This window comes from Melospiza melodia, chromosome 22 (genome assembly GCF_035770615.1).
Source record: "Melospiza melodia melodia isolate bMelMel2 chromosome 22, bMelMel2.pri, whole genome shotgun sequence".
NCBI lineage: Eukaryota > Metazoa > Chordata > Aves > Passeriformes > Passerellidae > Melospiza > Melospiza melodia.
The window spans coordinates 7218152-7233473 of NC_086215.1; the positions used below are offsets into that span (position 1 = coordinate 7218152).

At 39.9% G+C, this 15322-nt stretch overlaps 1 protein-coding gene across 5 annotated transcripts in view; it reads right to left on the bottom strand.

The window, feature by feature from the left end:
- Positions 1-15322, bottom strand: part of CDK5RAP2 (CDK5 regulatory subunit associated protein 2) — a 71254-nt gene that overhangs the window by 35448 nt on the left and 20484 nt on the right. For all 5 annotated transcript variants that reach the window (XM_063174296.1, XM_063174294.1, XM_063174295.1 and 2 more), the window contains 5 exons: positions 11376-11473; positions 7568-7698; positions 5866-5981; positions 4293-4421; positions 126-221 (listed from right to left, as the gene is read on the bottom strand). In XM_063174296.1, the coding sequence (XP_063030366.1) occupies positions 126-221; positions 4293-4421; positions 5866-5981; positions 7568-7698; positions 11376-11473 (570 nt within the window). The remainder of the gene's footprint in view (positions 1-125; positions 222-4292; positions 4422-5865; positions 5982-7567; positions 7699-11375; positions 11474-15322) is intronic.

Below are 15322 nucleotides of genomic sequence, written 5' to 3' on the forward strand. Positions count from 1 at the left end.
TTAGTTGAAATTAAATCAGAAACCAAGAAAAGTATGTTTTGTTTGCAAAATACTTCATGCTCTGAGAGAATGAAGACATTTTAAAGGCATGCAGAGAAGACAGCACTGTCCCAAAATGCTCCTACCTGACTGACCCTCTCACAAAACTGACTGTTCTGCACCTTCTTGTCATTGTCACCATCTTCAGGCTGCATCACAGGCTTCTCTGGTGTTCCAAGACACTACACAAAGTATGGAATGATGTGAAAATGTAGCACAAAAAAAAAAATACTGTGATATGAAACGTGCATAAATAAGTCAGTGATATGTCTTAAAAGAAAAATAAAAAAGCCTGTAATACAAAGTAACAAACACTGAATTAGATTCCTTCAACAAGATCAAAGAAAATTAATATAAACCCCAGGAATGACTCATATCAAATAAAGTGAAACTTCATCTTATATATTCCTTCATTTTTATTTAACCCTTCCTCCTCAGAATTTATAGAAAATATAAAAACCATTTAACCTCTCATGGCAAAGAAGCTCTGCATCCTCAGTCGTGTCCCCATTCTGCCTGTTTTATTTTCCAATTTCCAGAATTTATTTTTATTTGCTACACAATTTAGGCTCTTCTCCAGCATCCAAGAAATAGATGCTTTTAAAACTAAGCACATGTGGCTTGCTGTACACTAGAAAGATTTACTGTGCCACTGAAGGTTACAATCTGCTGTGTCTATGCCTGAATTTGCCCATTTGCAGCAAATGCTGCCAAATCATCTTTTAGTCCCTGTTCCCCACAGAACCCATCTCACAGCCTGAGCAAAGAGGAGGAGGAGGATTCAGCTTTTTGAGGAGCAGCACCCAAATCCCTGATATCAGCATCACTGAGAGCAGGAGCAGAACCCCTTTGGATGCTGTTGAGCACTTCCAGGCATCCAGAGGCTTCTCTGGGCACCCTCCCAGGGAAGAATTTCTTCCTAATATCCCAACTAAGCCTGCACTCCTTCATCTTAAGGCCATTCCCTGTGTCCTGTCCCTCCATCCCTTGTCCCCAGTCCCTCTCCAGCTCTCCTGGAGCCCCTTTAGGCCCTGGAAGGGGCTCTGAGCTCTCCCTGGAGCTTCTCTTCTCCAGGGAAACACCCCCAGGTGTCCCAGCCTGGCTCCAGAGGGGCTCCAGCCCTTGGAGCATCTCTGTGGCACCTCTGAAAACTCTAATTATGCCCAATCCATGGGCAGGACACAGCCCTGGCACAGAGGATCCCAACCTGTGTGGGACAGAGTTAGTTCTGCTTCCTCAGAACACTGGGAATTAAATGGATGTATGTGGTTTGATTTTCAATTTTTAATTGAGTATGCACTGAATGTATGCATACATAAATACATATATATAGATTACAAAATATACACACATATATATATATATAAAATATATACATATACACATATCAATGTATATTTTATATACATATATATGTATCTGTATATTAAAATATACATATATACACTAAATTAATGAGAAAATCCCTTTCATCTCCCAACCCCTTGCAGTATAAGCAAGGCTCATAGTTTTAGGTATGAATTTTAAAAGGCACAAATTGGATGGTGCAGAGTATTAATATATTTGCCTTTAACATTTAGAATCTATATGGAAAACTGACTTCCAAGTCATGTTTGGGTTATCTTGGTATTTTCACTCAGACTTGGTTCTGTAGGACAACACAGAGTGAAGACAATTTGAAAGCTGGTGAAAGACACAGAGGGGTTTAGGGTATATAACAAATGCATGTATTACAAAATAATTTTTGTTGTAATCATGGGACGCCAAAAGTCCAATAATGTAAACTATTATTTTTAAAACCCTATTTAGGTCAAATCTTTCCTTTGCAGGTTCAGGATAAACCCTAAATTTGTGTATAAAAAATTAACTTATTTGCACATGCAACTTATCCATGCAATTCAACTACATTTTATGGGTCAGCATTATTTAGTATCAGCTTTTCCCAGGCTAGTACTTGGTTTAATAAGTGAGGATTCATTAATGAAATTACTGCATAAGACCAACAGGTTGTAAATACACAGTGACAATAAATCACTGCACTATGGTCCTGTGTCTGAGAGGCTGACACATCCTGGACTCCAAGGAATATGACCTCATGTGCAACAAAATATTAAAAGAAAATAAGTGTCTTAAGGCCAGAAAGATAATTCTACCAAAAATAAGCTGCCTGTTTGCAAGTATTTCCGTGGAGACTGAAAACCAGGAGAATGTTTCTCCTAAATGAAGCACTGATGTGCTTGGTTTGCAAAGCTCCCCAGAGCCCTGAAGGCTGAAATCACTGAGGCTGCTCCTCTCTGAGAAGGCAGATGTTCAGAGGACAGCACAAAAACAACCTTTTCCTCTCCTCCTTCTCCCTCCCAGCACGAGCAGGAAGCCAAGGAGCAGAGGACAAGGGGCTGTCAGGAATGTGCACACTCCTGATTTGTGCTCTGCCTTTGGGAAGGAAAAGCAGGATGGGAGCACTGTAAGAACCCGAGGAAGATCCCAGATCCAAATTCCTGTTATAACACAGATGTCAGTGTCACCTCAGCACTACCTGCCAACAAATTCTAGCTTAAAAAACACACACAAAAAAAAATTAAGAGGTTTTTGAGAGTGGCTGTTAATATTCAAAACATACTGTTGTGACACCCATAACCCAATATCCCCTTATTGCCACACCTGATAGCTTTTGAACTAAAAACTTCTAACTAAAGATCCTTTCATTTTTGAGCTCCATAGTACCACAATCATTCTGACACTGATTAAAATCCATATTTAACTTTCCTATTTCCTTTCCCAGAACGTTGAAGTTTATTTATATTTTAGAAGCCTCACTCTGTGTCATTTCACATCTGATTCTGCAGTTTCTTCAGTGAGCAGCCCTGGATGTACCTATCATGTCGAGGGGATCCTGTCACCATAATCCTGTACAGGACAGGAATTCCTTTGGAATTCACTGTGGCATCCACGGGGATGCAGAGCCCTCTGCAGGATAACGAGACAAACTGCTAAAAATGTTAATTATGGAAAGTGCAGGCACCTGGACAGGAATCATCCACCAGCTCTTCTCCCAAACCTCTCATTGACACATAAATTCACCATTTCAATAAAACCATGGCACACCTAAAGGTCTGTTTCTAATTTTAAATATACTTTAATTAAAGACAGCATGACTGTGTCTTAAAACTAAAGAAGCAAAAATATTTTGTGACTGTCCCAGTATACCTGCAGCACATCCAGGAAAAGACAGGAGCTTTTTTCCTGAGTTCTGCAGAAAAAAACATTAATTCCACAGTCCTAGTTCTTGAATCAGCCAGTCCTGCACAGAACTGATTCAAATTATTTCTAATCTTGCTCTTTTGAGTTTAATTCAGGAATTCAAGACACAAAGTACCAGCACCATCATCATTCCTTTTGTATTTTTTCCTTCCTCTTCAATACATTTTGCACAAGGATGGAACTGAAAGCAAAAGCCACACAGGAACATAAAGACAAACACTACTAGTGTTTGAATTACCAGTGTTTGAATTACCACATTTCAAGTAATTCTTTCCAAGCTGGAAGGGTCACCCAGAACCTCCTGGACAACCTTCACCACTCACACACACACGTGGGGACCCAGCACCCAAAATGCTCCCAGTGCAAGGATTTTGCCCACAGCTGAGACCAGTCCCAGCTTTGGGGAAATGAATGAAACACCCATCAGGAATTATTTCCTGGCACCCCTCAGCAGCCCACTACAGTGCTGGCCCCTTCTTCAGGCACTTCTCTGTTTTTTATGAAGAACCAGCCATGTGTTTAAGTGAGCTGAAGTTCTACTCCTTGGGTTTTGTCTACACTGAACCCTCCTATTTTGAAGATGCATCAGAGATCTGAAGGAAACTCTTAAATAATTAGACACAACCTGAGAATGACTATGCAATAAAAACAGACTTTCAGGAATAACTAAAATGTTTTTTAAGATATTGCTTTCTTTGTAAAGTTAACTATTTCCCTCCCTTTCAATTGACAAAACAAACAGATCACAGACCCAATTAATATTTAAATGAGGATGTTGCTTCCCTAAAATCAACTTGACACATCACTGAACACTTGCATTGAGCTGCTTCTCTGTCATGCTAACATGTTAAAGTTGTTTACATCATTAATTTAAAAAGTTATTATAAGGAATTAGCAACCTTAGCCCCAAGGGCTTTACACTCCTGCACTGATGTAAACGACTCCAAAAGGCAGATTGGATGTGAGATCAGACTCTAAAACAGAAAACCTACCTCTCTGTGGTTTAGTATTTCCAGTGCTTCCTTTCCTTGAGAATCCTTTGTACAACACCCAGACTGTCTTGCCTTAAGCTCTTGATTAATTGACTGCAGCTCTTTGACCATCAGGAGCAGGTCAGCAACCTAAACAACCAAAGGAAGAACAAGCAGAACTGGTAACATCCAAACTAGAGGGAAAACAAATGATGGCAGATCAATCTCCAGCTAAATGCAAACTGCACTGGGTTTGTGTATCTGCTCTGTGTTCATCTCCCTAGGTATGGAAACATGAGGCTGTATTTGTGAATTAGTGTTCAAGGGACCTTCATTTGGAACACTCTAGTTCACAGCTGTATCATTCTTATTAAGTTTAGGTAACAAATTTCACAACTCAGTAGCAAGGACAAACCTGAGGGCACTCACACAAACAGCTGATCTGAGAAGAAACATTTAATGCAAGAAAAAAACAGCATTACTGGAAGGAAGCAGCATTCAGGAACAAGATGTTCTTCCTTCTCCAAGCCCCTTTAAAAGCCAATCTCATTCTGAGCAGTTTCACAGACACAGAATCTGACTGGGCAGTTGGGTTCAAAACTCTCATGGCCACAAAGCCATGAAGTGTATCAAGAAGTTTGGAGAAAAAAGTGAAATCTTTTTATCAGACCAATTAATATACTTGGAAAACCAGGTCAGCTTTCAGTCACACCCTTTTTCCAGTAAGACATTACCTATAAATAACTTTTGCTATTGAGTGTCCTTGAGCCTTCTGAAGGAACATGCTCAGAGATAAAAGTGGTGAAACCCCAGAATGGCACTGGGACACAATCTGGGGTTTTTTTAGGGACACCTGTTCCAAGTAAGACAAACTTCCTTCCTTCAGACTACCCACCTCCAGAGCATGAGCACCTGCCTACAATTCAGCTGTCCCTGAGGAACAGAAAAACTTCACTTATGCTCACTCCCAACCAACTATATTCAAAATTATTTCTTGTCATGAACTGTTGCATGGATCAGATGTCACTGTGCAGGATCAGGAGAAAGAGAAGAAGTTTCTGAACTCCAATACAGATTCATTATTTGGGCTGCATATTTCATCTCTGAATTTCAGTTCTCCTTACACAGAATAGAGAACTCACCTCAGGGTTATTTTATAACATGCCCTATTTACCAAAAAATTTGCAAATCCTGGGGATGGAGTGTGCTATACAGAATATAGACACCACCACCTCCATGATTAATGAAAGTACTTGAAATACACACTGTGGGATGCTCAAGGCAAAACCTTTCTTTGGAGATGATGTAGATGAAACCTGAAACTTGTACTGAGTCAAAACCTTGAGTCCAGGTGTCCAAGATCACAAAACCCTGGCTGGAAATCACTCAGCTCTCAGCTGGTTCTGAAGCCCATGGGTGTAACAAAGTCTAAATAGTTCATAAAAGGTGGGTCACAAACCAGAGATGGGAGCTTCAAATCCTTGCAGATCTACCCAACTGCCCCTAAAAAAAATGTTTCTGTGAGAGACACAGAAACTAGAAACAAAGCAGAATTAAGCCATTAGGAACAGTAAATAATGAAAAAGATCAATACCTTTTTTTTAAGTTCTTCCAGAGACAGATGGTCTATCTGAAGGCTTAAATGGTCTTGTTCTCCTAAACAGATACTCATATAAGATGTTTGATCTCCACAGAAAGATAGAGTTTCATCTGCCAAAACAGCCAAGGACAGACATTATTTCAGAAATTCCATTTGCAGGAAAACACAGCACAGAATGCACAGGACATTTCCAATAAGAACCTTCCAGTAAGTCTGTGGGAGGCCACTCAGAATGTTTCATTCCCAAAATAAGCTTTCTGTTTAATTGAAAAAAATTTGTCCTCATATTTCTTTGTGCTTCTGTCACACAGACTTGCTGAATTTTCTGTGGCTGTATTTTCTGTGGTTATCAGCATGAGTTGTGAATGTTATTCTGAATTATAATTTACATATTTAGCACTACAATTAGAAATAATTTTTAGGAAGGATAAGTTAGGCATGAATAGTTATTCTATTTTAACTATAGTTTAACAAGGTCTCAAGGAAAAATGCCAGGTTAGACAAAGTTAATGAACTTATTTTGCTTTTGGGTCAAAAGAATGCAGTAATTGGATTGAAAATAGTTACTTATTCATTGCCTCTATAACTGCAGGAATTATTTATGTTTCAATAAACACCTGTTCATTTACAATATAAATGGCAGACAATTCTAGAAATAAATCTGATTAGATAGGGAGAAAGCATAACTAAATTAGGACAAAGAAGAGACATGCAAATCCTTCTCCCAGTTCTGACACTGATCCTATGGCTGCTGCAAAGACCCAAAAAGTCACAAATCATTACTAATTTTCCAGCCTTTATTCCCACCAGCCTCACCCTCAGCACAACAGCTCCTGAGAACCCTGGAGTATCCACAAGAACCTTTGGCCCAGCCTGGCTGTTGATTATCTCTGGGCTTTTGAGGTTGGAAACTCTGAAACAGCTGAAGTTTACCTTTTGTCACTTATCAGAGCTGTCAAGTGATGCTAAAATTGAAAATCTAAGTTGAAAGGGGAAGTGAACAGGCTTTACTGTTATTTATATATCCCCTATGGGATAAAACAGAAACATCTTGTACATATGCAGTAAACTATTTAATGATACCCACTTATATTATTCTTTTCTATATCTAAGAATATACTAAAAACACCTCCCAAGACATACAGCAAAAAAGCCAGAAGCTAAGCTATATTTAAAAGCTCTACTTTTTCTGAATTACTAAGTAACAAAACTTCTAGGTATTTTTTTTTCTTTCTCTGGAAATACTTCTGTTAGGAGGAGGTTACCAGTGCCTGAGCCACTCTTTGGGAAGTGATTACACCCCATGGTCAGAAAGTGATGCCATGGCCATCAGGTGATTCCAAGGCAGGAATCTCTGATTTTTGTGGAAAACAGTCAATTCTGTGGGTACAAAGCTGCAGGCAGCATGAAATGATCCCTGCAGTAGAACTGCCATGGAATTTCTAACATTTGCTGCATGGAAAGAGAGAAACTCTCCCTCTGTATGTGCCCTGATTGCTCCAAGGCATTCTGTTACAAATCCACCAAATCATCTGTATAGAAAGTCAAAAAGAAATCTTTCTGCACCTTTCAAAAAGAAATATTTTCACACCTTTTTTTACTCTCAAATATTTTATCTCCATGCCAGCAAACTGACTGTAATAAAACCACTTTTCCTTTGCGCTAGAGGACGGTTGGGCTGGGCACAGATACAAACCTTTGTGATTTTTCATGTCCTTAATCTGATCTTGTAAAATCTTCTGGAGATTCCTGTTACCTAAAACATCTTCCTCCAGTTGTTTTCTCAACATGAAAATGTTGTTCAGTTCCACTTGCAAGCTATTTATACTGGGGAAAAAAAGGGACAAATAAATCTCTGAGATTCAACTCAAAACATTTTGGTGTGCACTGTTTTTTCTCCACTCAGGCTTGCAGCCATTCCCCATTCCCCATGGCTGGGTTTCATCCCACACTTCCATCATTCTGATGCATAAGCACAAACAAATCCCTACATAGAAAGAGGAGATTAAATGTTTACATACACAGCATTTTCCTGCTCTTTTGGGCTCTGCTGCCTAAATCAGCTTCCCCATGACAGAGCTCTTCCACCAGCCTCTTTCTGAGCAGTTCTTTTTAAGGAAAATCTAAATTACTATCTTCTAAAAACTGTGCCAGAAAAATATCATTATCACATAATGCTGATGGCTTTGTGTATTCCATTATGTGGTGACCATGGAAACTTTGTTCCCTTGCCACAGAGCTCTACCAGATAATCTAATCCTGCACTTAGGAAAAATACCAAAAGCTTCTGTTCCATTGAAAATAGGACCCAGACATAACTAACTGTTTTATTTCTTCATTTATCCACAGTCTGTAAAAAGATCCCTTGAGTTCTAAATTGTCTCAATTGTCTCAGTTACCACAGTGGGGAATAAATGTTCAAACTTAGAATTTATAATTTTTGAGGTGAATTAATTTTTAAGCAATTTTGCTACTGAAGCTCTTCGGCATCAGCTGCCCCTTGCTACATCTTCCCACACCCTTCAACTACACCAACAAGGCAGTTCTGATCAATCTGTAAAAATATTTTAAGTGCTGAATATAAACCAACCTGAAATTGCAATAAATTGAAATAAATTTGATTTAATAAAAAATAAATAAGAAGCTGTTACTGAATTCTTTGTATTATTCATTTTTGCATTTACCTCACTTAGTGTTTTAAGATAAATTAAGCTGCTGCAGAATTTCCAAGCCACTGCACTAAATGACAGAGAATTCAGGGATCTTTAAAAAAAAATTTCAATCCACCTGATGGGAGCATGTACAGGAGCACAGAGCACATCATACTTGCATGAGAATAACACAGTATTGCAGATGCACATTAATTAAAAGGCTACATGTATGAAAAGCCTCTCAGTCTGTCTCCTGACAAGTGTGCTGTTGTCAGGGCTTCCCAAACAAGAAACTATTGCTTTAAACAATTCTTCCTCATACAAGAGCTTCTTTGAAGTGAGAGCTCTCTTAAATGCTCAGCAAAAAAAGATTAAGAGTAAAACCAAACCAACACATGACTAGAAGCCAGGTAAGCACATTTTCTCCTTTCCATGAGTTAAAGGTTTTATAAGAACAAGCCCTGATTCCCCTCTTGGAGAGAGAAGGAATGTCTTGGTCCTGACATCCAGTAATTCATTTTGAAAAATAACCACCCAGGTTGCTTAAAATAAATACTGCCTAAAAGAAGATGTCAGCAAGAAAACAGATGTTTGCCCAAAATCCATGTCAGTGCTGATGGCAATTAAACCCAGCTTCCTCATCTGTGTATCTGCAGGGCTTGTTTACCCATTCCCCAGAAGTCTGGGATTCAAGCCTTGATGAATTTTCCAGCATGTTCCAACCCCTAAAACTGGGAGATGGAGGAAAAAGAGCAGCTCCAAGCCCTAGCTCACTGTGCATCCTCTGCTGTTGTGGCACAACAGGCACTGACTGCTCCATGCACTCTAAAATCACAAAATCACAGAATTCTCAGGTTGGAAGAGACCCCCAAGATCGAGTCCTGAACCTGTTCCCTGACACCTCAACTCAACCCTGGCACCCAGTGCCACATCCAGGCTTTGTTAAACACACCCAGGGATGGGGACTCCAGCACCTCCCTGGGCAGCCATTCCAGAACTTTATCACTCTTTCTGTGAAAAACTTTTTCCTGATACCCAACCTGAATTTCCCTTGGTGCAGCTTGAGGCTGTGTGCTCTGGTTGTGTCAGTGCTGCTGCAGACAGAGCCCAGCCCCAGCTGAGTACAACTACCCTTCAGGAAGGTGTAGAGATTGATAAGGTCACCCCTGAGTCTCCTTTTCTCCAGGCTGAGCACCCCCAGCTCCCTCAGGGGTTCCTCACAGGGTTTGTGTTCCCAGCCCCTCTCCAGCCTCGCTGCCCCCTCTGGATGCTCTCATCTCAACATCCTTCCCAAACTGAGGGGCCCAGGACTGGACACAGCACTCAAAATCCCGCATCAGGGATCAGGAGTAATGATCCTGATCCTACAGAAGCTCATATCAAAATCCCAGTGATTACACCTGCAGTTCTGGGTTTGCTTATTTGAAAGGCATTCTAGAACAGCCAGATTCAGAGCTCTGCTGTCATTGCTGTACAGACTGTGGAGCCTCTCCTTGCCCACAGAGCCACTGCCAGGTCCCACTCTTCATATGAAATCAGAAATAATCTCCATCAGATGACTGCTAGAATTACTTTTCATCAGTATTTTTTCTAGCATCTAAAGCAGGTCCAAAACTGGGAGATGGAGGAATAAGAGCAGCTCCAAGCCCTAGCTCACTGTGCATCCTCTGCACTGACTGCTCCATGCCTTCCAAAATCCCACATCAGGGATCAGGACTAATGATCCTCATCCTACAGAAGCTCATTGCAAAAGCCCAGTGATTACACCTGCAGTTCTGGGTTTGCTTATTTGAAAAGAATCCTAGAAAAGCCAGATTCAGAGCTTTGCTGTCATTGCTGTACAGACTGTGGAGCCTCTCCCTGCCCACAGAGCAGGAGCCACTGCCAAGTCCCACTCTTCATATGAAATCAGAAATAATCTCCATCAGATGACTGCTAGAATTATTTTTCATTATTTTTTCTAGTATCTAAAGCTGTGGCCAAGCACAAGCTGGCATTGCTGCTAAGTGTTTAACTCACACACAGATCTCATCCAGTCTAGTGCTACTTCTCTCTATGGTTTCAGGTCTATAAAATAACTGCAAAATATAAATAAACATTCCCCCAAAGCTGGCAGGTATAAGCCATTGCTTTCAGGAGCTGGCTGTCAAATGTTTTAAATACTTCATTAAGAAATTTGCAATTATAGCAGTAAATTATTTATAAAACATTTCAATTTCATTTGTCTACAGACTAAGAATTTTCTTTATGATAACACTTCCTCCTCAACTGCCAAGCAATAACAGGATACAGAGTAGGATGCAGATTTCTTTCTGAATTGTTGGGTTCTTTGATTTTAAAAGGTTAAAAACCACTTGGTCCTGCCACCCTTTTCAATGCTTTGCACTGAAAGTGTACTGTGCAAACTTCAATTACTCTGTTTTGTTTAACCTTCTCCCAAATCTTGCATATTTATATTCTCATGAAAATTCTCACAGTGTCACTTTTAAGATAAGCATTATCTGTATTTTAGGAGTAAAAAATGGCAAATTGTTCAGTGCCCAAAAGTTCACTGCAATTTGGTTTTACAACAGATGCCAAAACAAAAGACCTAAGTATGGAAAATCCAGCTGCTTACTTTGGTACATAAATGGAAACAGGGCTCATTTGAGATTCCAATCTAAAAAGAAACATTTTAAGTAATTTAGATAATAGAAACTCACTTACATAAATATTTCTCTTCAGAGACTACCACAGAGAGCTTATAAACAACTGGCCAGAACAAACTAATCTCCAGTAAAGCTGCACATTTTTTTACAACTTCTGACTTTTGCCCTTTGAGTTCAGATTATCCCCCAAAGCAGAAGCACTTACCTATCTGACTCCTTGAAGGTCTTCACTAGAGTAGAATAAATATTCTGTTCTTTCCTTAAAGCCAGGATCAGCCTCTCATATTCAGCTTCTTTATTTTCCTGAATGAAAAGAAGAACATCCTGTGTTTACAATGTGATTTTCATGTCTGTGCCCATGTGTGTGCTGGTGTCCTGAAGCACTTGTGGAAGCAGCTGAAACCCCAATTTTCTGAACAGGATGACCAACAAGGATCTGAGAGCCACTCACTGTCCTTGAATCCAGCTGTTATTGAGGGAGGCAAAGAGCGCTCACTGTGCACCCACCATGAGTGGATCACACACCTCAGCAGTGCCCCAGCATTTCTCTCACAGCCTCAGAAGTTTCCCCCATCCCCAACAAAAGCATCCTCACTCCCAAGGTTCCCACAACAGGAACAACCTGGCTGGCAGCTAACCCAGAGGAGGGGAAGGGGAGCAAACAAGCCAAAGCTCCAAGCACACATTTTAGAACAAGTCCTCTTTGTGTTCTGGATAAAACTGGCTTTTTTGGGGTGAGGAGATCCATCAAATTCTGTTCCAGCTCTGCACAAGAAGGATTATATTGAGCCCCAAATAAAGGATGAACATATCAGATACTCCATAAGTCAGTTTTCTGCACACTACAAGCTGCTGCTTCATTTGTGTGAAGAAAATGGCTTATCTGCAGTCTTACTCACAGAAAGGATAATATTATTATTATAAGAATAAACATAAACTCTTATGGTACATTCTCAGTAAGGATCCACTAATTTCCCCAGACTTTTTCACTCCAAAACAACCAGAGAGTCACTTTTTCAGCAGGAAGCAAAAAAATGCATCTATTTAATGGAGTATTTTCTTGCACTTACTATGTAAAAGTATCTAAGATATCAGTCATTTCCAAAGAGAAAATAACTGGGATATTATAGCAAATTTAGATGTATTAATATCAGGCACAAATTCTGCCTCTGTTAAAGAATTTTTGGTTCTCTCTATTTTCTATTTTGACTGAAAACTGAAAGGAGGAACAAAAAAGGTGCCACAGCTAAGGGAGAATTTCAGCTAAGGGAACTCTTAAGAGATACTAAATCATTAGTGAACAGATCATTAACAAGGAAGAAACCTACACCCAGGAGTTTTAAGCAGCTGTTATTATTCCAACTGCAATTCCTAAGGAGGAAATTGCAACCAAAAAAAATTCAGCTACAATAGAATCTCGTTAGTTGACACTAAAGATGCAAAGACTGCTAATTTGAACAATTCAGTGTTCTGCAAAGTAAACAGCACAAAAGCAAGGACAACCGGTGTTTACTTTTAATTATTTACACTCTTACTTCACAATATGCCAGCAAGCATGTTAAATAATGTTTTGCAAGTGTAATCAAGCTGTGCTCAGGTGACTCCAGTTAAGGGAACCTGCCTGACAGGTCCTGCTGCAGCTCTCACCACTGATGCTCCAGGGTCTCTGAAGGAGTGACCTTGCCTTGGGACAGGAGCTCCACGTTCAGCTGCCATCATCTTCCTTGAGAAAGTCCCATCATTACAGTAATGAAAAAGCTCTCTGCACCACTACTGTGTACCAGCCTAATTATTTTAACTTTGCCTGATGCTTTTAGAAACCTTGATACACCAGGCTGCAAACAACATAAAAAGAGACAGGAAATGTACCTTTCAAAGGCAGCCCATTTGTTCAATGATCTGTCCACCATGATGCACTGATGGAGTCAGGCAGCGATTCAAAAATTTAACAGTACCTAAAGGCTGCATCTAAGAGACATTTCCAGGTTCTAGTGCAATTTAGACATTAAATACTATTCTGTATCAAAGTGAAAAATCCTGAGCTTCACATCTAATTTATTATCTAGATGAGCAGAGGAAGAGCTCCCAGCAAAGCTGCTGACTGAGCACAGAGAAACACAAAAACAGATGGAGGTGGGTGATCCAGAGGCCAGTAATAAAATAATCTCATGAAAAAAAAAGTTTAAAAGTACATCTTGCAGCCTAAATTAAGGAGTCTTATCAACATGCTGGAATCTCAGCCTTTCAAGAACAGACATTAAGCAAGAAATACATGGGTTGTAATTTAAGTTGGAGAAGTTTGATCACAAACACTGACCAATGACGTAGAAAGCAACAGGAAAAAATTAATCTTTTTACTTAATTTAGTTGTTTCACAGTCTGTTAAAAGTTCTAGTGAACTCCTCCATATGTCTGATGCAAACCTTGCAATTATTACTGAAGACACTACAGAATTCTACCCTAATTAAAGCTCTTTCTGAAGCCCTGGCAGAGCACTGTCATTGTGCAGAGTTAGTGAGCACAAATGAGGGAAGGAATGGCTGCTGCATGAACAAATCAGAGCCACACACAAACCCTGTTCCTTTTAGGATTCCCGTGTTGGGTTCTCCATTTGTACCAAAATCTCAGTAACCTCATGAAATACTCCTAACTCTTTCTGCCTAACAGGAGACACGAGCTGTTTCTTAATTCCAAATGTCACAGGCTATACACAAATTATTAAATTCTAAATTCAACTACCTGGGTAAAGGTTAGCAAAATCACGAGGATGTGTTCCTGATTTTTTCAGAATCTTTCATGAATATTAAGGATGAGGATTTGCAGCATGAACATCCCTTTTTTTTGTACATTATTACTGTCATTTCTAAATAACACGTAGGAGTGAATTATTTCAATCAACTCCCCGACGGTACACAAAACATAAGGCAGCTCTGTAACTTAAATAGACTGTAATGCTGTGGGAGTTAATGAAACATTAAACCTCTTGACACATGGTGTGAGGGAAAATGTGTTAGAGGAGATAGCTGCAAGACATCCAGGACCATATTGCAGTGAAGGATTTATATTCCCGTGAAAGGAGGCAATCTAATATGTTAAAGTCTATATTTAAGTCTGAAATACTATTCCTAAGCAGCAGTGGTGGAAAACATAACTTATTTTCATTAAAGGTTTCTTAGATTGTAAGCAATGAAAGTAAAAGGTTTATACCCCCCACAATAAATAACTTATTGGCAATGTCACATGAATATCTGGTTACCTCACTGAATGTTCCAACTACCCTCAGGATCATTTCAAAATCTCTGAAGGTTAAAGGATAAATGACTGAGAGAAGGATATTAGCTATACCTCCTCAATGATCCATCCATTCATCCATCACTAGAATTTGGTCATTTCTTCCAATTTCTAAATTCCTTGTCTGCAAAACACATTTAACTCAGACTTCAGAGATCCCCAAGTCAGAAGTTGTCAAACTCCCCTAATTATCAATGCCCTCACTCACTGTCTCTAGACCATGACAGTGGCTCAAAAATCCAAACTCCAAAATTAGAACCTGTAATTTATATTTCCTGGCCTGGCCAAGGCATCCTGCAAAGCTCTGGATGTTGGTTGCTTTAAACTTTATCAATACATTAAAATAAACTACAAAGATCTGCTGAAAGAAAGAAAAGTTCTGTATCTCTCCAATCAATTCCTTCAACTTTAAAAGCTCAGTGAGGCTGAAGAGCCTGGTTTCTGTCCCCTCTGGTGGGGAGGATCCAGCTGTGGGTTTGTTGAGAGTCAGTGCAGCACAGCAAACCCATCCAAGAGTGGCAGGCAGCCAATGAGAGCAGAGCTCTGGCTAATCTGTGTCCAAAAACTGCTGATTAACATGCCCAAGTGGGTCCTTGCAGGAGATAGGTGACACAGAGGTTGAGCTGAGAGGACAATGGGCCGTGATTAGCTATTGTTCAGTCACTGAGTGCACGGAGCAGAGAATGGGCTGTGATTAGAAGGTGGGTCTGGGTGATTTCCTGCACTGCTCCTGCCCTGGTTACCCACCTGAGCAGAGGGAGGGCTACACAGGCAACTCACTGTTTGATTTCCATTAATTCCCTGTGATTTTCCACCCTAGGTCCCTTTGTGACAGAAGTGAGGTGCATGCACTGCAGTTTG